Source organism: Phascolarctos cinereus, unplaced genomic scaffold (assembly GCF_003287225.1).
Source record: "Phascolarctos cinereus isolate Bilbo 61053 unplaced genomic scaffold, phaCin_HiC Scaffold_726;HRSCAF=1367, whole genome shotgun sequence".
NCBI classification, from domain to species: domain Eukaryota; kingdom Metazoa; phylum Chordata; class Mammalia; order Diprotodontia; family Phascolarctidae; genus Phascolarctos; species Phascolarctos cinereus.
Window position 1 is genome coordinate 25,087,762 of NW_027556098.1, and position 26,135 is coordinate 25,113,896.

A 26,135-nucleotide genomic window follows, 5' to 3' on the forward strand; every position below is an offset into this window, starting at 1 on the left:
AAGCCACTTAACTGCAATTGCTTCGCCAAAAAAAAAAAAAATTTCATCACCAGATCACTGAATCTAACAACTGGATCTCACCCTGTGGGAGTAGTTTTGCTATTTGGTAATCATTGACAATCTTTACCTCTTTGGAAAAACCCACTCTAGAAAGAGAGTAGATCCAGTATTATCTGCTGAAGACAGTTTAGTTAGATGGGACCTAACCTTGATTTTACATTGCTTTATTCTGCCAATCAAATAAACAGCCCTTTCCCTAAAACCAGAGTAAGTCTCTTAAATTTTGGTTTTACTCGTATTTTTTAATAGGCATGAGACCTGAAGGAACCTCTAGTATCATTTAGATTAGGATTTCTTTACTTTTTTTGTGTCATGACCCCTTTGACAACCTGGTGAAGCCTCTGAACCCCTTCTCAAAATAATGTGTTTAAATGCTTAAAAGGAAACACATAGGATTATTAGGGAAAACAGCTATATTGAAATAAAGATGTAATCTTAGAACCCCTACTTTAAATAAATCCTCTGTATATCTTTTTAAAGACCAGTCCTTTTGTCTTTTTAATGTACAGGCAATGTTTGTAGCCTGTAAGCTAAAGGTGTTTGATCTGCTCAAAGGCAAAGCCCATCTGAAGGCCAAAGATGTTGCTGACCACATCAGTGCATCTGTATGTGGGACCGAGAGATTACTTGATTCCTGCACAGCACTTCAGTTATTAAAGAAAACCAACCAAGGTAACTTGAGCTAATAGGATGTGGTCCCAGAAATCTTTGCAGTTGAAAGTCTGTCAGAGCCTGCTTCAAAATCTGGGAAGGAGATTAAAAGATCAAAAACTTTTATCTACCTATACCTTCCCATGATATTTTTCCTTAAAAGGCATGGATCCAATATGGGTAGGGACAGAAGTTTAAAAAGAACACATGAGCATTTGAGGGATGTCTAAAAGTTGCTTCAGGCATGTTAAGTGAAATATTCTCAAAGGGGCCAGATAGGAAAAGTATCTGAAAGACTGTTTGCCAACAGTTGGGGGAAATAGGCAGATGTTACCTACAAGACTTTAAGGTAACAGTTGTAAAGACAGAAAAAAAAATGTATTTGGTGCTTTACAATTTATTGTCTGCATTGAATTCAAGGTGCATCACCCTAGATATCACCATTGACAGTAATCAGTGTTAATAGTCTATGTTATGTACTGTTTGCTGTCCTTTTCTCTTGTTGTTTTGTTTTGATTCTTCTTTCTTGTGGATCCCCCCATTGGTTTTAGTTCTTCTTTACATCATGACTAATGTGAAAACATGCTTAATATGAACATATAAGTAGAGCTTATATCAGATTGTATGCTGTCTTGGGAAGAAGGGGGGAAGAGGGGAATTTGAAACTGAAAATCTTATGGAAATGAACGTTGAAAACCAAAAATTAATAAATTGTTTAATTTTAAAAAATAAAATAAAAAATAATCTATGTTATATTTAATATTTCAAGTAATGCTAAACAAACTTATTTAAAGTTTGCTTCAGTTGTTAAGTTCAGGAATGACAAAATCAGCCACATTATTTTTCAGGTTACAGTAACACAGAATTGGCTGATAAGTACTTGGTGTCTGACAGTGAATATTCTCTGCATGGCTATATCATGCATGCTAACGATCACGTTTGGCCACTCTTCACACATCTGGAATCTGCTGTCAAAGAGGGAACAAATCAGAACCATCGAGCTTTTGGAAAGAACACTCAGGACCTATTTCAGGTAATGTATGTTAGAGTGGCCAATCTCAAGTTTTGTATACTTTTTACTAAAAGACTTTGGTGGTTGAAAAAGACCCAAGGTCATGGAATTATACAGAGTCTCTAGCAGGATTGAAAAAAACTGTTAATTTAATTAAGCACCTTTATTAAGCTTCTAATAAATTTAAGGCATTGTGCCAGGTGCTAAGGATGTAAAGACCCAGAAACAGTCTGTGCCCTCAAGGAGCTTATATCTTCCTGGTGGGGATAAAACATGAATCAGCAGTTCAGATGTTCTCATATCCATAATCTTGAGAGGAAGGCAATGAGATTAAAAATAATGACCTCTATCTAGATGCAGTAGAACCTAAAATTCTAGATTTTTCATGGCATATTTAAGTCAGCCAGCATTTTTTTTTTTTTGCTTTTGGGTGAGGCAGTCAGGATTAAGTGACTTGCCCGGGTCACACAGCTAGTAAGTGCCAAGTGTCTGAGGCCGGATTTGAACTCAGATCCACCTGACTCCAAGGCCAGAGCTCTATCTAGCCGCCCCCAGCCAGCATTTCTTAGGAAATTACTGTGTGTCAGGCACTGTACTAAGCTGTGGGAATACAGAAAGGTAAAAACAAGTCCCTGAACTCAAGGAGTAGCACATTCTGATGGGGGAGACAACATGCAAACCAACTATGTACCTCTTGACTCTCATCTCTACCAAGGCCAAGCATGGTATTGATCACAGAAATCCATCAATAACTACAAACCTTCATTTTGATGAATAGTTTTGAAACTAACATATTTGAAAAACCTTTTCTCTTTTCTAAAAACAAGTAACAGAATGCTTGCTGTGAGTTTTAAACAGCTTTTTCTTTTCATTCCTGCACTGTAGGAAAAGTATTAATAATAAGCAACATGAATAATAGAAAGGAGAGGGGAAGAACTGGAAATAGGTGGTCCATGGAACATCATTGGTTATAAAATTGATTCATAGTGTAGCAGCTAGGTGGCACAGTGGATAGAGCTCTGGCCTTGGAGTCAGAGGACCTGAGTTTAAATTTGGCCTCACACACTTACTATCTGCGTGACCCTGGGCAAGTCCTTTAACCCCAGTTGCCTCCAAAAAAAAAAATTCATGGGACTAAGTTCTCCTTCTAGTAGGGTTATTCCTATTCTCCTATGTGTCTAGAGGAAAAGCTTCTGTGATAAAATAAATTTCCTCTGTCTGACATCCACAATCTGGCTTCAACCTATCTTTGTAGGCTGATTTCATATTACTCGTAATCAGGATCATACATTCCAGCCAAATTGCCCTGCGTAACTTAATGTTCTCTATGAACAACACCCCATTTCCTACTTCTGGGTCTTTGCACAAGCTGTCCCTCATGTCTGGAATGCACTTCTTTTTTCATCTCTGCTTATTAGAATCCCCAGCTCTCTATCAGACTAGACCCAAGTGCTGCCTTCTAAAAGAAGCTTTTCCTGATTACCCCATTCATTGGTACTGCATCCTCCTACCCCAAAATTATTTTATATTTGTTTTTTATTTGCTTATGTATGTACTTGTTGTACAATTGTCGCTTTCAGGGTAGAGATTATTCAGATTTCATCTCTATATCCCCAGTGCCTAGCCCGTCACTGACACATTGCTGGTAGCAGTCATTTCAGCCTGCCATTATCTTAATAAATTCTGATCAATTGATTTCCAAATACCTACCCATCCCCATATACTGAGGGGACCAAACATTTGGTTTGGCCAGAAGATTGCCACTTTATCATTAGTGTTGTGACAGCCTGGGAACTGTTAAGATTTTGTACTTTGCCCCTGGACCATGGAAGTAGCTGTCACTAAATGAATAATTTAGTAATAGCCAAGTTAAACTGTAGGGGTTTACCTTGAGTCTACAGCTTAATCTGTGGACTTTGGAATATAGAAATATTTCATTTATGAAGCCCATAGACTTCCACTGTCCCATAGGCTCAGCTTGTAAACTGGGCAGAGGAAGAACTAACTCCTTACTTGACCTTACCTTATTCCTCCTACAAAAGGCCAGTGCCTTCTTGTATCCAGTTTGAAAAGCAAAAGTCCAATTATTGAACCTTATACACCTGGGAGGAGCCCTTCTGATTTGTTCTTTCCCCTAGGCCTTAACAACATGTGGATAGAGCCCAGAGGGGGATTTAGGCAAGGAGTATGAGAAATTACTAATGTACAAAAGTGAATCATTAATATGTAGGCAGCTGAGGGAAGGGGGAGGGAGGAAGAGATACTGACAGTGATTGCCTTTTTGTTTCTCCAGAGGAACAGGATTGTAGAATTAGAGCCTTAAGGGGCTTCAAGAGCTCAAATGGTGGTAGCTCCATCATTTTCTAGGTGAAGAAACTGAAAGCCAGTCATGGTGACTATACCTGAGACTGAGTCAGCTATGTTCCAGATGTGCAGCTGATCATAAAGGGAACCACTCAGGAGTGAATGATTATAAATCTTGTAATCCCAGCCACCGTGGAGGCTTAGGCTGGTGGATCATTTGAGCTTGAGTGTTATATAAGTTGCAGTTGCACTAAAGCCAAGCAGACATCTGTACTAGCCAGGCTACAATGTGGTGAATTCTCAGGAGTGGAAGAGGGTGAAGCATCAGTTTACCTAAAGAAGGGTGAACTGGCCCAGGTTGGAAAAACAGAGCAATTTAAAACTTCCATGCTGATCAGACCCCTGCACTTCCAGCCTGGATGAGATACAAAGACCCAGTATATAAGAGAAGAGAAAAGAGAAATCCAAAACGTTAAATGATTTGCCAAAAGTCACACATGTAGTAAGTGACAGAGCTACAACGTGAATCCACGTGCTTTGAGCACAAATCTGTCATTCTTTCCATTTTACCAAGTACCCAAATTAACAATGCTACTGCACCATGCCAGTGTTCTAGTACTTTATGGACAGTATAAAACATAAATGGCATATCTTGTTTTTCTATTTTGAAGATAAATAGGAAATATCTTGGGCAGTCAGGTGGTACAGTGGATAGAGTGCTGGGCCTGGAGTCAGGAAGAATCAGTTTCCTGAGTTCAGGTCTGGTCTCAGGCACTCACTAGCTGTGTGACCCTGTGGAGTCATTTAACCCAGTTTACGTGTTTCTATAAAATGAGCTGGAGAAAGTGGCAAACCACTCCAGTATCTCTGCCAAGAAAACCCCACATGGGCTTATGAAGAGTCAGGCATGACTGAACAGCAAGCAAATAGCCTCTGACTTCTTTTTCTGATTATAGGGTTAGTTTTACGTTCACTCATTCATTCACTCAAACATGATTCCCTTTTTGACCAATGGCATGTTTTGGGAGATAGCTGGCTTAGTTCCAGGTGTAGGCAGTACCTGTGGAACTGATAAAGAGAAGATACCTGGTTCATGCAGGATTTAAACCTGGACCTTGACCTTCTTTTGGAAGAAATATAGAATGAGATGCAAATGTGTCTGTCGCGCGTCTGAATAGTGTCTTTTCTCAGGACATGGTGTTATTTTCAGGATTCATATTATCACAGCATGGAGACAAAACTGCGTTTCATGAATGCCATGCATAGCATTATGAAGCTGACTGCAAGGGGTGTGGCAACAGCTTTTGATCTGTCAAGATTTCGCTCTGCCTGTGATTTGGGAGGTAGGAGAATGTTTTACTATGGCTTATGCGAAAAAGCTGATGAGCTGTTCTTACCTATCTGTTGGGTCCTCTGGTTTTGATAAAAGAATTTTACTTAGGAAAGTAGTTTGTCTTATTCTGATCATTGAATATGGTTGTAGTCAGGCCCATTCAGTAATTGAGGCTGGGGCAGGAATCTAGTGAGCAGCTAGAAGGGGCTCTGAGTAACGAGTCTGATAGTGTATACTCTTGGCTCTAGCAGGAGGAAAGAAATGTGTTTCATTGGCTGTTCTGATAAACCAGAATTGCCCATTACAGCTAATTAAGCTTGTATAGTAGGGCAGAAAGAGTATTGGGGGGGCAGCTAGGTGGCACAGTGCATGGAGCACCGGCCCTGGAGTCAGGAGGACCTGAGTTCAAATCCGGCCTCAGACACATAATTCTTACTAGCTGTATGACCCTGGCCAAGTCACTTAACCCCATTGGGTAAACCAAAAAAAAAAAAGAGTATTGAGTTTGGAGTTAAAGGACATGGATTTAAATTGAGTCTCTGATACTATCTGTGTGACCTTGAGAAAAATCATTTAATCTCTTGGCCTCCAGTATCCTCAGCTGTGAAATGAGGGAGTGGAATTAAATGACCTCAGAGGTCCCTTGTAGCTCCAAATTTCTGATCCTATGTTGCCTTTCACACTGTTTTGATTTACATTATTGGGGCAGCTAGCTATAGGGGCAGCAGTGGATAGAGCACCTACCTGCCCTGGAGTCAAGAGGACCTGAGTTCATATCCGGCCTCAGACACTTAATAGCTGTGTGACCCTGGGCAAGTCACTTGACCCCAATTACCTTCAAAAAACAAACCAAAGGATTTACATTATTGTTGTTACTGTACACGTTGTTGTGCTTAACTCTACATCAATCTCAAGCTTCTTTGAGTTCTTCACATTTATTGTTTTTTATGGTACAACATTCCATTACATACATAGGCCAGTTTTTTCCAACCCTTTCCTAGTTGATGAGCACCGTGTTTCCATTTTACTGCCATAAAGAGTACTACTATGAATATTTTAACATACATGATACCTTACTTTCTGTTTTTAACATCTCTGGGGTTCATGTCTGGTAGGTATCACTAGGTGAAGGGGTATGAATGGTTTATTTAATTTTGCTTGCAGAATTCAAAATCATTTTCCAAAATAATTGGATTTACAGTTCTACCTGTACATGAGTGTACCTGTCTTCCCATAACCTTTCCAATACACATTCCTCTTTTTTATCATTTTAACCATTTGACTATAAGGTGAAAGAAACCTTGGAATTGTTTTAATTTGTATTTTTCTTATTAGTAATTTGGAACATATGGCTGGGATTTGCAGTTCTTCGTTTGATCACTTATCTATTGGGGAATGACAGTTGTTTATAATTGTGTGTATAACATTTTTTGCTTCAGTATTCAGTAGTGAGACTGTTCTCTTTTGGGGCTTTTATGCTTGTATCAGGGTCAAGTTTTTTCTCATAGAAAGAGTTTAATATAGTTTTTGTTTGTTTTTTGTTTTTTCTGTATGCTTTACCCATTCTTCAATTGGGTATCAATTTTCATTGAAAAACATCCAAGCTCTCAACAACCATATGAAAAAATGCTCTGAAACACTATTAATTAGAAAAGTGCAAATTAAAGCAACTCTATGAGTTTCTACCTTATACTAATTAGATTGGCAAAGATGACAAAAGAAAATGAAAATTTTTGGAGGGTCTGAGGGAAAATAGGCATGCTAACATATTGTCAGGGGAGCTGTGAATTGATATGGTCATTCTGGAAAGCAACTTGGAACTTTTCCCAAAAAGTTCAATAAAGTGTATATGTCCTTTGATCCAGAGATGACACTACTAAGTCTGTACCCCCAAAGAGAGCAAAGAAAGAAGAAAAAGACTCATGTGTATAAAAATATTTGTTTCAAAGGTAAAATCAACAAAGGTAAAATAGATGGCATTTGGATATGGAGAGTGACAAAGAGAGGAAGGAGAATGAGGATAGAGAAGTATCATGGATACTTAGAGGGGAAAGCATATCAAGGAGAAGAGGGTGCTCCACTGTGTTGTCATAGGCTATAGCAAATGTCTCATAGCCAAGAGATAAAGAGAACTGATTAAAATCTGTAAGAATAAGAGCTATTCCCCAGTATGTAGTTGGTTTCTTTTGTAATCTAATGTATTTATTTTATACATTTTAAAAAATTTATTCTGAGGAATACATAGACTTACCAGGCTGCCCATGACTCATTGTGAATTTTACCATGTCCCTTTTCTGTTTCTCTTTTTCTCTCATGAGCTAATGATGTATAGATTTTGTTTAGTCTTTTCAAGAAAATCAGTTCCCTTGAGTTTACCGGTTCAGTTTACTTTCATTTGGGTATCAGTTTTCAATGGAAGACATCCAAGCTCTTAATAACCATGTGAAAAAATACTCCAAAACACTAGTAATTAGAGAAATGCAAATTAAAGCAACTCTGAGTTTTTATCTTATACTCATTAGATTGGCAAAGATGACAGAAAAGAAAATGACACTTGTGGGAGGGGCTGAGGGAAAATAAGCGTGCTAATATACTGTCAAAAGAGCTGTGAATTGATATGGTTGTACTGGAAAGCAACTTGGAACTTTGCCCAAAAAAGTCCAATCGATGGCAACAGATTGGATATGGAGGGTGACAGAGAGAGGTGAATGAGGATAGAGAAGTATCATGGAAACCTAGAGGGAAAAGAGTATCGAGAGGAAGAGGGTGTCCGACCGTGTCAAAGGCTACGGCAAACATCTCATAGCCAAGATATACAAAGCACTGATTAAGATCAATAAGAATAAGAGCTATTCCCCAGTATATAGTTGATGTCTTTTTGTAATCTAATTTTTAGAAGGGTTCAATATTCTTTTATTTTTAACATTTGTACATTTTCCCCTTGATTTTCCTATTTTCTTGGTGGCTTTGTTGATGTTTCTAGGTTTCCATAAATGTACACTCAGTTCATTAGTCCTTGTTTTCACATTTATCAATTTGTATTCAATGATACACTATAATGGAAATAACACTGGAGACAGAGGATTATGGTTTGAATCATGGCCTTGTCACTTCCTACCTATGTCATCATATGCACGTTATTTCAGCACTCATAGCCTGTTTGTCTTATCTGTGTGATAAGTGCGTTAGATTAGATGACTTCTGAAGTCCCTGCCAGCTCAAGATCTATGATATGTATTGAATTGGGATCTCAGGGCTATTTTATCTGTATCCTGTAATTTTGGTATGTGCTTTGTCATTGTTATCTTTTTTCAATTATTGTTTCGTTGATTGGTTTATAGATTCACCTGTTATTGAAGATGTCGTTTTTTCAGTCTCCTTTTAGATCTGTGTTTTTTGCTTATGATTCCTTTATTAACATGTTTATCCTCTTTTCCAACACAAAGTCAGAGTATACAATAGAAGCTTCTCATGGAATTCTGTCTTGGAACCTCTTTTCTTCTCTATTCTACTTCACTTGATAATCTCATTCATCTTCCATGGATTTAATTACCATTTATATGCTGATTATTCTCAAACCTATCTGATTGGTTGCTAGCCTGCCCACAAGAAAATAGCTATTGCCTCTTAGTGGGCTTCGTGGGTTCTCTTTTGGGGCTGTTGTGCTTGTGTCAGGGCCGAGTTTAATAAAGCATCTTCCCTCTCTTAATAGGGAATAGCTTTTGTAACAAAAGTATTAACTTCTCTTTAATTGTTTGATTTATGAGTGAATTCTGTCTGGACCAGGAGTTATTTCCTTTGGTAAATTATTTGAGCCCGATTTCATTCCTCTTTCTGAGAATAATCTAAGATACCAATTTCTTGTTTAAGTTTTGTTTTTTTCCAGTGACCTGTTTCTCTTCTAAGTTTAACTGCGTTGGACTTGTGCAAAACCTTTTCAATTTAATGCAATCAAAATTATTCACATTAACTTCTTTGATGCTCTTTATCCTTTGGTCAAAATCTTGTATTCTTCCACCATTTAGCAATCTGAAAGGTAATTTCTTCTTGTTCTTCTAATTTGCTTATTGTTGTACCTTTTATGTCTAAGTCAAATTCCCATTTGGACCTTATCTTGGTATACAGTGTGAAATAGTGCTCCAAACCAAATTCTGTGTATCTTTTTCTAAGAAAATTTTTTTTTCTTATCTTTACTCTTTTCCCCTTCTACTAATCTCTTATTTGTGGGCCTTTGTGCTTGGAATATTCTGCTTTATTCTCTCTGTATTCCTTATAGAAGGTGGAACTTGTGGAAAACAAAAGCATTGCTCTCACCTGAACACCCCGCCTGTTAGTGCAATTATAGATCTCTCTCTTTTGCTTTCCAACTGCAATTTTTTTTAAGGATCTTTCTCTGAGGAGCCAAATTCTCAGAAATATTAAGAAATGGAGGAAGCAATAGGGTATGGTGGAAAGAGCTCCCTCCTGTCCAGACTCAGGGATGCCTATCAAACTACAAGCCCTTTTACTCACCATCTGTTTATTCTCGGGACAGTTAATCATCCCTGTGAATTTATGCTTCTTCCACCCTCCCTTAGCACTAGGTCCTCCCAGAAATTAGGATTACTCATAGGAATCCCTGCTACCTTGGAATAGAGGTCAGTTTTGAAAAGTAAGGGAGAATACCTAATGAAGTGCACACTATTCCTGATTGCAACCCATTTCAAGGCCCCTGCATGTTGGCTGTGAAATCTGGGGAATGATTTCTCTCCAGGGGGTAAGAGCCATTTGGTTATCCCCTTCTTAGGTACTTCTCTACTAATGTTCTTACCTTGTTCTCCCAGGGCCCCCCAGGCAGATTGAGAAACCAAGAAAATAAAGCAAAACAAACAAATAACACCACCCTCAGCCTTCTCCTTGTGACCTTAGATCCCTTCCCTCCCCCTTCTTTTTTACTATAAATATCTCTTATACTATGAGGGAGTCTGGATTCTGGTCCACAAAATATTAATTCAGTTCTCTCCTTAGTATTCTCTTAATTCCTTTTGAATTATACCTATAGGGGTTATGTCTCAGTGGACCTCAAAGGTTGCAATTTTTTTTTTATATTGTCATGAACCGATTGCTTGTCAAGGTTTAGAGGCAGGAATTCATTCTTCCACTGCTTAATCTTTTCCTATTAATAATATTTGTATCCCTTTCTTATTATGTATTTTGTTTGATGGTTTTTCCTAATACATGTTCTGCTCACTTGTTTTCTTCTGAAGAAATGTCTTAAAGTTTTTATCTTTTGCTGAAAGCCTTTTTTTTTTCGTTGATGATTAAGCTAAATTTTGTAGGATGTGTTACTTTGGGGTACAAACTCCACTCTGCTTTGCTTTCAGCAGTACTGTGTTCCACTTCTTCCTTAGTTTCTCCTAAACAAGAAGTCCTTCATAAATCGATCAGTTATCCTTGATATTTAATATTTTCTTGCAGGCTACCTGCAGTATCTGTTGTTGTCACTGAATTTCTGTAGTTTGTCAAAAATCTAGAAAATGTGTTGGAACTATACTAATAGAATCACTAAACCATATAAATTGTTTGTCTCATGGATATCATTACTAGACATGTGGTATATATGCAAAAATATTTATGGCATCTTATTTTGTAGTAGCAAAGAATTAGAAGGAAATTGGGTCCAATCCATTGAGAAATGGCTGAACAAATTGTGGTATTTAAATATAATAGGATATTGTTGCAGAATACAATGAAATATTATTATAACTTTAGAGTTGCCTAGGTACTGAGAGGTTGTTAGATCATTCCATAGTCACATAGCTAGTATGTATCCAAGCTAGGACTGGAATTTCCAAGACCAGCCTCTCTCCTCTGCCAAATGGCCATTCATTCACAGCATAATACCAACTTGATGTCTTAATGCCTCTCACATCCCACTGAGTGTTGGAAAGGAGGTGGAAATTAGTAGCAAGATGAGTGAATATTTTCTGACAGAGCTTACTACAATCAGGAAAAAGGCAAACATAAATTGCTTTTGTTTTTGAGATTTGTTCTGTCAAAATGATTTTCCTTCTAATTAAGTTAAACTGCACTGAATTAAAAACATTTTTAAGATGAGAGAGGACTAGGAGAACCATATACAAAATGACTACAATAATGTAAATGAAAACAACACCAAAAAGCATCAAAACAAAATAAAATGCATTGCTTCCAAAGAGCCAAGAGTGCAAGCCTCCACAACATACATCCTCTGGGTCACTTGTGGCCGCCAAAGGATTTCAGGCAGGCCCACAAAAAATGTAGGGTTGCCACTGCACACTGTCCGGTTTGTCACATGTCTGTCTCTAGTCTAACCTATCTGTGGCTCAAAGAAGTTTAGCCTTTTTTAATTTTGGCCCCTACCTACTGCCAAGTTGTGCAGGTCTACAATAGAGGGTGCGTTGGCTAGAGTGCCAGGCCTAAAATTAGGAAGTACTGAAGTCAGATTTGGTCCTAGACACTTAATAGATTTGTGACTCTGGGCGAGTCACTTAACCTCATTTGCCTCAGTTTCCTTATCTATAAAATGCAGGTAATAATAGCACCCACTCCCCAGGGTTGTTGTGAGGATCAAATGGGATAATAATTGTAAGCTTAGCACAGTGCCTGGCACATAGTACACGCTATATAAATGTTAGCTATTATTATTATCATCATCATCATCATCATCTTCTTGATACAGAAGTGATAGTCTGTAGGTAGGCAAAGGTATATACTTTGTCAGGTGTGGTCAGTGTGTTGACTGATTTTGTTAATTTCTTTTTCTTAGTTATAATGAAGACTTCTGTTGTGCATATATGAGGTGGGAGTGAGAGGATTGTTATTTAAAAGTGATAACTAAGGGGCAGCTAGGTGGCTGCAGTGGATAGAGCTCTTGCCTTGAAGTCAGGAGGACCTGAGTTCAAATCCAGCCTCAGACACTTGATACTTACTAGCTAGCTGTGTGACCCTAAGCAAGTCACTGAACCCCCATTGCCTAGCCAAAAAAAAAAAGAGAGAGAGAGAGAGAAGGTCCTCAGCTTGAGTGCAGGGACTCTGCTGGCTGTGGGTACTTGCCAGAGGGGAGAGCAGAAGTTTACAGCCTTCAGAAGGACAGCATGGCTGGGGCCCTAGTCATGGCTTAGGGATGGAAAAGAGTACCTGAGATTGGGCCCCCTGGGGTCGGGGTAGCACCATTACCTACACTGTAGAACTAGACCTTGATTATAATAACAAGCTGCTAAAAATAAAATGAAATAAAAAATAGTTTAATAAATAATATTTAGTAATAAACAATATAAATAAGTAAAAATATATGAACAAAGAAGAAAGAACCCAACCATAGACAGCTACTATGGTGATAGAGAAGATCTGGGTTCATATTCAGAGAAAGAGAGTGGAGTAAAAATAGCCACTCCTACCTCAAAGAGAAACATCAAATGGTTACAAGCCCAGAAGAGTTCTTGGAAGAACTTAAAAAGGACTTTGAAAAATCAAATAAGAGAAATTGAAGAAAAATTAGAAAAATAAATAAAAGCAATCCAAAAAGATCAGGAAAATGATCAGAAGAAAGTCAATCAAATTGAAAAAGAAATCCAAAAATTTAAGGAAGAAAATAACTCCTTGAAAGCTGGAATTGAGCAAGGGGAAGCTAATGACATAGTAAGACAAAAGAAATAATAAAAACAAAATCAAAAGAATGAAAACTAGAAGAGAATATGAAACATCTCATTTAGAAAAACTACTGATTTGAAGAACAGATCAAGGAGAGAAAATATAAGAATTGTTGGACCACTTGAAAGTTATGATTAAAAAAAAAGAATCTTGATACAATGTTACAAAAGATTATTAAGGAAAATTGCCCTGAAGTTCTAGAATAAGAGGGTAAAATAGAAATAGAAAGTAAATCTACTAGTCACCATCTGTAGGAGATCCTAGTTTGAAAACTTGGAGGAGTATCATAGCCAAGTTTCAGGTTAAGGAGAAAATATTACAAGCAACAAGAAAAAAAAAATTAAATACTGTGGGGCTCCGATGAGGATTACACAAGACCTAGAAACTTCTATATTAAAAGACCATAAGTATTCTATTTCAAAGAGCAAAAGAGCTGGGATTGCAACAAAAGTAACTTATCCAGAAAAGTTGAGTATAATCCTGAATGAGAAAAAAATCAATATAACAAACTGAAAGACATTCAGGTATTTTTGACAAAAAGACCAGAACTGAGTGGAAAATTTGACATACAAGATCCAGGAGAAATATATGGTAAGCATTAAAGATTAATTATAAGGCACTCAGCAAGGTCAAACGGTTTACTTCTTATATGTGAAAATGTCAGCATTCTTAAGACTGTCATCAGTTACTTGGGTAGTTTGAAAGAAAGGTTGGAGCTAAGCTGAGAATGATGGGGTGATTCTGAAAAATAAAATTGGGTAGGAAAAGGTAAAAAAAGCAATTGTCTCATACAAATGAGGTGAAAAGAAGAACTGATACAAAGGAAGCAGATAGGGGTAGAGGGCTACTAGTGCTGGAACCTTATTCTCATCAGATCTGGGTTAAAGGGCGAACAACATATACATCGAGAAGGGTATAAAAATCTTCCAAAGCTTAGATGACTACTTGTCAGGTATGATGTAGAAGGGATTCCTGTTAGGGTCTGAATTGAATGAGACGATTGCTGAGGTCTCTTGCAACTCTAAGCTTCCCCTACTTTGATGGGATCGCTGCATTCCAAAGTCTGGTGCTGGAACATCTGCTAACAATCTTACCGGTTTAGCTTGGGCTGCTGAAGTTGGGGAGAAGGGTAGGGAAGGGAAGGACAGAAAACATTAGCCAGACTCACAACAGAATGACATAAACCCCAATACCAAATTTATTGCAGTAGGGGACATAATTGTCCTGATAACCAGACTGCTTTTCTGAACAGGATAATCCTCTCTAGTGGGTTAATTTAATTGTTCTCCCAAGTTGAAGAGTACTTGATGTGCAAAGAATTAAAGCAAAGGAAATTTTAAGTTCTTTAAGGGACATGTAGGTAGGCTAGGAACTGCCTGACTCAACTCTCAGACAAATAACATCTGTGTACACCCTCAGCAAGTCACTTCACTTAGGGTGAGTCACTTAACTTATAGAGGCAGGTGGTAGTGCTGTAGATTGAGCACCAGGTCTGGAGTCAGAAAGACTTGATTAAAATCTAGCCTCAGAAAATAAATAAATAAATAGATGGATAGATAGATAGATAGATAGATAGATAGATAGATAAAAGGAAATAAATAAATAAAAAGTCTAGCCTCAGATACTATGTGGCTCTGCAAGTCCTGTTTGCCTCAGTTTCCTCATCAGTAAAATGGGGATAATAATAGCACCTACTTTATGGAATTGTTGAGAAACAAATGAGATATTTGCTTTAAAAAAAAAGCACTTAGCACAGTGTCTAGTACAGAGTAGGCATTACATAAATGCTTATGCTTTTCTTCCTTTTCCCCAGCTTAAATCTTCTTAGCCTTAGTTTTTCTTTACCTCTAAAATGTGGATAAAAGAAATGAGAACAAGGAGACAGGATAAAAGAGGTACTTTTAGAAGGGTGGGTACATTAAGGTGGAGGATGGGGAGGTAAGGAGAAGATAGGAGAGGGACTCTTAAAGGGGTGGAGAGGGAGAGGGATGAGAAAACTAAGAACTAGGATTAGAGGACTAGTCATTACAACTTTGAATGTGAATGGGATGAATTTATCCACAAAACAGAAACATAGGGCAGAATAGATTAAAAATCAGAGTTTAAGGAGATGTTGTTTACAAGAAACATAACTAAAAATGAGAGATACATACAGTTAAAATAAAGGGCTAGAATAGAATTTCTTCTGCTTCAGGTGATGAAAAAAATGCAGGGGTAACAATCATGATCTCAGAGTTAAAGCTCAAATAGTCACAGTTAAAAGAGATAAACAGGGAAACTACACTATGTGTCACCAGTATTATTTGGTATTGTTTTATAAATGCTAGCAATAGCAATAAGAGGGGAAAAGAGAAATTGAAATCTGAATGGGAGAGGAAGTAATAAACTATCTCTTTTTGCAGATGATATAATAATATACTTGGAAAATTCTAGAGATTCAACTGAAAAAATTAGTTGAAACAATAAAAAAATTTAGCAAAGTAGTAAGATGTAAAATAAAACCACATTAATCATCAGCATTTTTATATATTGCCAACAAAACCCTGCAAGAAGAGACAGCAAGAGGATCCATTTAAAATAACTGCAGACAGTATAAAATACCTGAGAGTATGCCTGCCAAAACAGACCTAGGAACTATATGAACGTTATTAGAAAACACTGTTTATGCAAATAAGGACAGATTTGAATAATTGAAAAATATTAATTTTTCATGGGTAGGCAAAACCAATATAGTAAAAAGGACAAATTTATCTAATTCAATGCTATCCCAATTAAATTACTAAAAAAAATTATTTTGGCAAGTTAGAAAAAAATAATAACAAAATTCACAAAAGGTCAAGAATTTCAAAGAAACTAATGAAAAAATGTAAAGGAAGGAGGTTTAGCAGATATTAAACTGTATTATAAGATGGTAATTGTCAAAATTATCTGTACTGGCTATAAATAGAAGGTAGATTCTTGGAACAGAATAGACATATAATACATATTAGTAAAGGATTATAGTAACCTTATATTTCACAAATTGAAGAATTTAAGTCTTGGAGATGAGAATTTATTATTTGGTAAAAATTATTGGGAAAGCTGGAAAGCATTATGGCAGAAATTGGGTGTAGACCAATACTTTAAACTAGGGGTAGGGAACCTGTGGCCTTCTAGGTCCTTAGGTGCAGCCTTTTGACTGTGTCCAAATTTTAGAGAACAAATCCTTTTATTAAGTCAAAGGGAAGCCATGTAAAATGGATATGGTAAAAATGGATGCATGACCTAGATATGAAGGGAGATATTACAAGAAAATTGGAAGAACATGGAACACATTACCATTCTAAAATTTTCAGACAATCTTTCGGATAAAGGTCTCAAATTTATACAACTATAAGTCATTCCCCAATTAATAAATGGTCAAAGAATATGAACTAGCAGTTTTTCCTTGAAAAAATTCTCAAAATCATTATTGATGAGAAGAATGCAAATTAAAACAACTTTGAGATCTCATCTCACACCTATCAGATAGGCTAAAATGACAGGTGCCTTTCAATTGGGGAATGGCTAAAAAGTTGTGTTTTATGATTGTGATAGAATGCTACTTCACTACAAGAAATGATGACATGATTGATTTTAGAAAATATAGAAAGTCTTAGACCTATGAAGGAAGATGTTAGCCACCCCCAGAGAAAGAACTCATAAATAGAAGTGTGTATAGTATCTGTTTTTTTGACCACTGCCTCCCTCAGTCCCGGCTCCCTTCTATTAGCCCCCTCCCTTTTCTTCCCCTTTACCCTTACTACTTCTTCCCTCCTTTCTGTCTCCCCTCCCTTTTCTTTCCCCTTTTCCCTCCTACTGCCTATAGGGCAAGTTAGATTTCTATACCTAACTGATTGTTATTCCCTCCTTGAGCCAAATCTGATGAGAGTAAGGTTCAAACAATGTTCATCTCCCTCCCTTCTTTCCCTCTACTTTAATAGGTTTTTGTACCTTTTCCTGTAATGTAATTTACCCGTCTGCCTCCTCCTTTCCTTTTATCCCAGTACAATCCATTAGTTAGATCAGATTAATCCACTTACTTAGATCATTTAACCCACTTGATTAAATTTTTTTTATCATTACATCAGAGTCAACTTACACCCACCCCCTCTATGTATACCTCTTTAACATGGTGTAATAACAATAGTTCTTATTTTTTATTTTATTTTATTTCTTTTATTTTTTTATTAATTTATTTTGATTTATCAACAATCACTTCCATATGCTTTTGAGTTTAACATTTTCTCCCCCTTCCTCCCCGCCACCCTCCCCAAGATGGCACACAATCTGATATAGGCTTTACATTTACATTCCTATTAAACATATTTTCACATTAGTGAAGTTGTAAGTAAAAATTAAAACCAATAGGAGGAACCAACTGAAAGATGAAACAAAACTCAACAGAAGGTAAAAATAAGTGATAGCGATTCGACTTCCGTAGTTCTTTCTTTGGATGTGGACAGCACTTTCCATCCCGAGGCCTCTGGAGACGTCTTAGATCCTTGTTATGCTGAGAAGGGTTCAGTATAACAATATTAGTCATCACATAACATGGCTGTTATTGTGTACAAAGACCTCTTGGTTCTGCTCACTTCACTCAGCATCAGACCATATAAGTCTTTCCAGGTTTTTCTGAAGTCAGCCTGTTCATCTTTCTTATAGCACAATAGTATTCCATTACATTCATATACCACAACTTGCTCAGTCATTCCCCAGTGGATGGGCATCCTCTCAATTTCCAATTCTTTGCACCGCAAAAAGAGCTGCTATGAATATTTTTGTACATGTGGGTCCTTTTCCCATCTGTTTGATCTTTTTGGGATATTGCTCTAGAAATGCTATTGCTGGATCAAAGGGTATTCACATTTTGTAGCCCTTTGGGCATAGAATAACAATAGTTCTTAAGAGTTACAGTTGTCTATGATTTGTTGTTGACCCATGTATTTTTTAGGATTAGATTATTTAGTTTCCAATTATTTTTTAGTCTTTTTGTGGCCCTTTATTACATATAATTTTTATTGCATCATGATCAGAAAAGGATGCATTTAATATTTCTGCCTTTCTGTATTGGATTGTGAGGTCAGTTTTATGTGTGTGTGCCACGTACCGCTAAGAAAAAAGTATATTCCTTCCTTTCCCCACTCAGTGTTCCCCAGAGGTCTACCATACCTAACTTTTCTAATATTCTGTTCATCTCCTTAACTTCTTTCTTGTTTATTTTGTGGTTAGATTTATCTACTTCAGAGAGGGGGAAGTTGAGGTCCCCCACTAGCACAGTTTTGCTGTCTATTTTTTCCTGTAACTCCCTGAACTTTGAGAATTTGGATGCTATACCATTTGGTGCATATATGTTTGGTAGTGGTATTACTTCATTGTCTATGATTATTTTTAGCAGGATGTAGTTTCCTTCCTTATCTCTTATAGATAAGATCTATTTTTGCTTTTGCTTTGTCTGAGATCAGGATTGCTACCCCTGATTTTTTTTACTTCAGCTGAAGCATAATATATTCTACTCCAGCCTTTTACTTTTACCTTGTGTGTGCCCCTCTGTTTCAGATGTGTTTCCTGTAAACAACATATTCTAGGATTATGATTTTTAATCCATTCTGCTAACTGCTTATGTTTTATAGAAGAGTTCATCCCATTCACATTCACAGTTATGATTACTATCTGTGTCATTCTTTCTATCCTATATTTCCCCCCTATTTATGCTGTTCTTTCTCCTTTCTCCCTCTCTTTTCTCACTAGTGTTTTGCTTTTGACCACCACCTCCCTCACCCACCTGCCTCTGTTCTGTTAGCCCCTTCGCTTTTCTTTCCCCTTTTCTGTCTTACTGCCTATAGGGCAAGCTAGATTTCTGTACCTAACTGATTATGTTATTCCCTCCTTGAGGCAAATCTGATGTGAGAGTAAGGTTCAAACAATGCTCATCTCCCTCCTTTCTTTCCCTCTACTTTAATAGGTTTTGTGCTTTTTTCCTGAAACTGTAATTTACCCTTGTCTGCCTCTTTTCCTTTTCTCCCAGTACAATCCCTTAGTTAGATCAGATTAATCCACTTACTTAGATCCATTTAACCCACTTGATTAGATTTTTTTAAATCATTTCCATCTAAGTCAACTTATACCCACCCCCTCTGGGTATACCCCTTTAATATGGTGTAATAACAATACAGTTCTCAAGACTTACATGTGTCATCTTCCCTTGTAGGGATGTAAACAGTTTGCCCTTATTAATAACATGTTGTTTTTTCTGTCCTGTTTACCTTTTTATGTCTCTCTTGAGTCTTGTATTTGAAGATCTAATTTTCTGTTGAGCTCTGGTCTTTTTATCAGGAAGGTTTGGAAGTCCCCTATTTCGTTGAGTGTCCATCTCTTCTGAAAGATCATGCTCATTTTCACTGGGTAGTTGATCCTGGGTTGTATTCCAAGCTCCTTTTCCTTATGGAATATTATATTCCATGCCCTACAGTCTTTTAATGTAGAAGCTGCAAGGTTCTGTGTAATCCTAATTGTGGTTCCATATTTAAATTGTTTCTTTCTGGCTGCTTGCAGTATTTTCTCTTTGACCTGGTAATTTTGAAATTTGACTGCTATATTCCTTGGTGTTTTCAGTTTGGGATCTCTTTCAGGAGGTGAGAGATGGATTCTTTCTATGGCTATTTTACCTTCTGGTTCTAGGACCTCAGGGCAGTTTTCCTTGATGATTTCCTGAAAGATGCTGTCCAGGCTCTTTTTTTCGTCATGATTTTCAGGTAGACTAATAATTTTTAAATTGTCTCTCCTGCCCCTAGTTTTCAGGTCAGTTGTTTTACCAGTGAGGTAGTTTATGTTTTCATCTATTTTTTCATTCTTTTGTTTCTGTTTGACCGATTCTTCCTGTCTCATATAATCATTAGCTTCCATTTGCCCAATTCTAATTTTTTTTTTAAGTGAGGCAAGTGGTGTTAGGTGACCTGCCCAGAGCCACACAGCTAGGAAGTATTATGTGTCTAAGGCCGGATTTGAACTCAGGTCCTCCTGACTCCAGGGCCGGGGCTCTATCCACTGCGCCACCTAGCTGCCCCCCAATTCTAATTTTTAACAAATTGTTTTCTTCCATTAGATTTTGAACCTTCTTTTCCATTTTGCCCATTTTATTTTTTAAGGAATTCTCCGCAATGAGTTTTTTGTCTCCTTTTCAACATTTGGCCAATTGTATTTTTTTTAAGGACTTGTTTTCTACAGTTAATGTTTGTCCTTCCTTTTCCAAGCTATTGACTCTCTCTTGCATACTTCTCATATCTTTTCCCAATTTTTCTTTTACCTCTCTTATTTGACTTTTAAAATCCTTCTTGAGCTCTTCCAAGAAGGCTTTTTGGGCTTCAGACTAGTTCATATTTCCTTTTGAGTTTCAGATATGGGTTTGTTTAAAAAAAAAAAAAGAGATGTGGGTTGGTTGACAGTGTTGTCCTCTTCAGAATTTCTTCCTTGATCTTCACTGTCCATAATAAGCATTTTATGATATCTTTCTTTTTGTACATGGTGTTTACTTATTTCCTGGCCTTTAAAAAAATTCAGCTCTCCTTCGCTGGGGAGCAGGGGGCACTGACCCAAGCTTGTTGTGCTGCGAGCCCAGGGCCTGGTCACTGGCTTTGTGTGCTGGGGCCTCAGATGGTGGCAGTTGGAGGCTGTAGGGTTCTGGCAGCTTATCTGGTGTTGGGCTGGAATCAGCACACTGGAGCTCTAGGGATAGGGCTGGGGAGTCTGGCCCTTGGAGACTGCCTGCTCACCTGGGCCTTTAGCTTTCTTTGGCTCCATGCAGATGGATGTTTTGCTGCTGCAGGATGTTTCTGTGTTTGGGGCTTTGCCTCTTGCAGTTGTGCTTCCCAGAGTTTTGCTAAGGCACTGGGAGACTTGGCTGCTGGAGAATGCCGTGGCACATGGTGGTTTTCCAAGCCGATTTCCACTGGTTCCTCTGCCCATACTGAGGCACTCAGGGGTCCTGGTGTTGATGCTTGCCTGCTCCACCACCAGGGGTTCAGGATTTCCCCCTGGTATGCTGAGGTGGGGCTTTCCTCTAGCTTGCTGAGACATCTCCCATTCTGTATTGCTCCCCCTCCCCCAGGGCAAGAGGGGCCTTTCCTATTAATCCCTCAAGCTTCCTGGGCTACTGGACTTGTAGCTTAAGTTGTTTCTTTCTGGCTGCTTAATTTTTTTTAAATTATTTTTTATTTTATTTTATTATTTTCTCTTTGACCTGGTAATTTTGAAATTTGTCCACTATATTCCTCAAGCTACAAACTTCTCATCTTTCTGCTGGTTCAGCTGTTCCAGGATTTTTCATGGGGCTATATTTTCTGAGCTTTAAGAGGTTAATAAGGGAGGGTGAAAGAGACTTACTTCTTACTTTGCCATACTGGCTCCTGGCTGAACCTGTAGTATGGTTTTACATATATGTATATATTCACATTTAATTGTAGCCTTCTCTAGGGTGGGTGGAATGGGGAGAGAGGGAGAAAAAAATTAAAAGTGCACAGCAGAATAAAAAGGAAAACTTAGAAGGAAGCACAGAAAAGCAGGGTAGCTTTTAAAACAATGTACAGCATTTATTAAATAGCTTTTCTTTTTTTTTTCTTAATTTATTTTGATTTATCAACTGTCACTTCCATAAGCTTTTGAGTTTTTAATTTTTCTCCCGTTCCCTCTCCTACTCCCTTCCCAAAACAGCTCGCAATCTGATATAGACTATACATATACATTCCTATTAAACATATTTTCACATTAGTCATGTTGTGAGGAAGAATTAGAACAAATAAGAGCAGCCATCAGAAAGAGGAAACAAAACTCAACAGAAAAGAAAAAAAATAGCAATTCAACTTCCATGGTTCTTTCTTTGGATATGGATAGCATTTTCCATCACAAGACCTCTGAAAATGTCTTAGATCCTCGTATTGCTGGGAAGGGTTAAGTTTGTCAATATTAGTCATCGCACAGCGTGGCTGTTATTGTGTACAAAGTTTTCTTGGTTCTGCTCACTTCCCTCAGCATCAGACCACATAAGTCTTTCCAGCTTTTTCTGAAGTCAGCCTGTTCATCATTTCTTATAGCCCAATAGTATTCCATTACATTCATATACCACAACTTGCTCAGCCATTCCCCAACTGATGGGCATCCTCTCAATTTCCAATTCTTTGCCACCACAAAAAGAGCTACTATGAATATTTTTGTACGTGTGGGTCCTTTTCCCATTTGTATGATCTCTTTGAGATACAGTCCTAGAAATGCTATTGTTGGATCAAAGAGTATGCACATTTTTATAGCCCTTTGGATATAGTTTATTATATGGCTTTTAAAAAAAAAAGTGGCCTCTCGGCCCAGACAGTGACAGCATGAGTAAGTGCCGTGGTCTTCATACTGCTAGAAAGCTCTGAAGCCACAGGAGAGACCAAAAGTGGCCTGACAAACAATATAAGAAAGATCATTTGGGCACTGCCTTGAAGGCCAACCCATTTGGAGGGGCATCTCACGCAAAATGGATTGTCCTGGAAAAAGTTGGTGTGGAAGCCAAGCAGCCCAATTCTGCCATCAGGAAGTGTGTGTGAGTCCAGCTAATTAAGAATGGAAAAAACATCACTGCCTGTGTTCCCAATGATGGCTGCTTGAACTTTATTGAGGAAAATGATGAAGTTTTGGTTGCTGGATTTAGTCGAAAAGGTCATGCTGTTGGTGATATTCCTGGAGTCCAATTCAAGGTTGTAAAAGTTGCAAATGTTTCTCTTCTGGCCTTGTACAAAGGCTTGAGAAGGAAAGACCGAGATCATAAAAATTGTATGTTGCCTTTGTCATAGTAAAAAATTTTCATGTTTAAAAAAAAAAGTGAACATTCTGAAATGGAAATTCATGGTTTTATATTGAATCCTCATTTTATGGTCTGCTGTGTGCATAGAAATGTTCTCTTTCTTCCCCTCATTTTGCATTTGAATTTAAAATAAATTTTTTTTTAAATGGAATTGTGCAGATTATAGAAATAGGAAGCATATTTGCAGGTTTTCTTGTTACAAGGCTATATGAAGACCCTTCAAGAACAAACTGGTTTTGTGAGCATCATGTCATCATGAAAAAAGTTGGTTTAACCTATCTTAAGGCATTAAAATAAAATGGTTCCATCATCTCATCAGTGTTTCAAGCTAAGGGTCAAACTGAAGACTGGAATGATGTAAGAGCTCTTCTTTATGCTTGAAACTTTTCTTGTGTCAAATGCCTAGTGAATACTTTATTGATACTTTAAAAAAAAAAGTTATATCACCAGAGCTAGTCAAGAGTCACACCTGAGTGTAGTAATCTCTATGATTGGTCACTGACCGTGGGAACAGAAAGAGAGCTGTGCAGAAGCACTCTCTTGCATTACATCATTCTTCAATGGTATTACTCGTATTTTTAGCATTCCAACACACTAACCTAGAAATGCTTTGAATAGTGGTCTCTACTGCATTTCTGTTTTCTAAAGACAAACTTTGCTAAGCTTTTTGTGAAGCTGCTTGTCAGGCTGGTCACAGGGTGATGGATTTTTTTTTTTTAGCCACAGACTCTTAAAGCCTATCTGGTAAGTTATAGAATGGTTGTAGTCTGAGTAGGTAGAGGGTTTACCCACACTTACAAAATAACAGGTCTTTGCAGTGTTGAAGTCTATAATTAGAGAGAATTCCTTAACATTCATCTTTCAGCTTGTATCTTCCATCTTGCCGAAAGGCAAACTTGGCTGTGCTTCAAGCTCTTTATAAATGCCAGGAAAGTATTTTTGGTTCAGAATTCTTTTCTGCCTACAGGCTGCACGGGAGCTTTGGCCCAAGTGCTAATACAAGAATACCCACATCTAAAAGTGACTGTATTTGACCTTCCTGATGTCATTGAAAATGTTTCTGGTTTTCAGCCTACTGGACAAGACACCAGTCGAATAACTTTCACATCAGGTAATTTTAAATGTAAAGTGAAAAGAAAGCTGAGAGGCAGTGGGGGTATTTTCAGTCACAGAATCTGAGTTCAAATGCTGGATATGCCACTTATTAACTGTGTGACCTTGAGCCAATTACTTAACCTCTATATGCCTCCATTTCTCCATTTATAAAGCATGGGGGGATGGACAAAATAACTTCTAAGGTCCCTACCACTCTAGGGCTGTAATCCTAAGAGTGTTATATTATCATGTACACAAAATAGAGCTTTGCCTCTATGTAGCACAGAATGCGAGGGTCAGATCTTAGTTAGAACTTCAAAGCAATAGTAAAAACTGGTATGGGTTGTTAAGGGAAATTTGAGAATTTTTGTAATTTTCTAATTTAATTTTAAATAATTTTTTGTTTTAATTTTTAAATGTCTTGCTAGTTTAAAAAAAACTTTTCAATCTGAAAGCTTTTTGAGCATCATAATTAAAAAGGTTGCTTTAACATATCTTTGGTTATTAAAAGAAAATGGTCCCACTGTCTCATTATGCTTCATGGACCAGAATGAAAATTGGAATAATTTAAGACTTCTTTGAGTGTATTTTTTTTAATCTTTTTTTTTTTTGGCGAGGCAGTGGGGTTAAGTGACTTGCCCAAGATCACACAGCTAGTAAGTGTTATGTGTCCGAGGCCAGATTTGAACTCAGGTCCTCCTGACTCCAGGGCCAGTGCTCTATCCACTGCGCCACCTAGCTGCCCCTCTTTGTGTGTATTCTTTATTTCTGGAATTCATCTGTCCTCTAGATTGAGTCCGTAAAGCCCTTGAATCAAGGTGTTTGGGGCAGCTAGGTGGTACAGTGGATAGAGCACTGGGCCTGAAGTCAGGAGTACCTGAGTTCAAATCCGGCCTCAGATCAAACACTTGACACTTACTAGCTGTGTGACTCTGGGCAAGTCACTTAACCCCAATTGCCTAAAAATTAAAAATTAAAAAAAAAAAGAATCAAGGTGGTTAAGATAAGACGGCTTCAGCTATGAACTCTTTATCATTGTAGTCCTAGCACAGTTCAGATAGGGTGCAGGAAGAAATGGAAGATTTCACCTTAATATTTTTCCTGATTCAGCTTTCAGACATGTGGGCTTAGACCTAGATTGATTTGAAATTGAAAACAAAAGACAGCCTTACCTTCTCATTGTGCATGCCTTCTTTTGCTGGCAATGATTAGAATATAATGATAACAGAATTTGGGAGGAAATTGGTTATTTTTTAATAAGTATGACCTTTACAAACAACATATAGACTCTTCTATTTCTCTGAGTCCTATTTCTAACTGTCCTACTCTGCCTCCCTATCTTGCCTCTTTTTACTTCTTTGTGAGAGGCAATATGGCCTAGTAGGATAGAGAATTGGCCTTGAAGTCAGTGGGTTCAATCATGATTCCAGAGGATAAATAATAAAGAACGCTACTCACTTCCTGAGTGGAGACATACATTTTGTACATGGACACCATGGGAATTTGTTTGGCTTCACTGCTCACTTGTTTACAAAGCTTCCATTTTTCTTTTTCTTTTTTTTTTTTCCTCATGGTTGGGGAGAGGAAAGTGGGAGGGAGGGGAAAAAATGCTCAACAACTGAAAAAAAAATTTAAAGTTCAAGTACCTCTGGTGCATATTATTTATAGGACCCTGGACAAGTCACTCTTCTCAGTGATCCAGACTAGTGATGTCAAACTCAAATAGATATAGGGGCCATTAAACTGTACATAAGGATGCCTGTAGATGCATATTATGACTTAGAAAACTACATACTAACATTATCCATATTTTATTCTTTTTTTAAAAATTTTGTTAAATATTTCCCGGTTACATTTTAATCTGGTTCCAGCCACACTCTGGAGTGTTTCTGGCTACATGTGGCCTGTGCATACTTCACACCTCTGCTCAAGACAGCTCTCTGAGACGATAGGTTACAGAGATGGTGCTGACCTGCATTACTAAAGGGAGTCTCCTCACCTGGGAGTTGCCATAGTGACAATGAAATAGTGGTTCCAGTCCCTATCCTCACATCTCTGCATTGTGGGCAAAAGTCTCATAGGCCCTTTCATTAAGAATATTTGAAATGCCTTACGCTTTCTAAAACTTTTCTTCATTTTGTTTTGTGTAA

The 26,135-nt window shown here is 37.6% G+C and overlaps 1 protein-coding gene and 1 pseudogene across 1 annotated transcript in view; both read left to right on the forward strand.

Moving 5' to 3' along the window:
• ASMTL (acetylserotonin O-methyltransferase like) overlaps positions 1 to 26,135 on the forward strand; it is a 67,462-nt gene that overhangs the window by 32,674 nt on the left and 8,653 nt on the right. Inside the window, 4 exon segments of the mRNA XM_020992916.2 lie at positions 570 to 732; positions 1,560 to 1,744; positions 5,238 to 5,370; positions 23,858 to 24,001. Of these exon segments, the coding sequence (XP_020848575.1) occupies positions 570 to 732; positions 1,560 to 1,744; positions 5,238 to 5,370; positions 23,858 to 24,001 (625 nt within the window).
• On the forward strand, positions 10,403 to 23,851 carry LOC144454422 (small ribosomal subunit protein uS12 pseudogene; annotated as a pseudogene).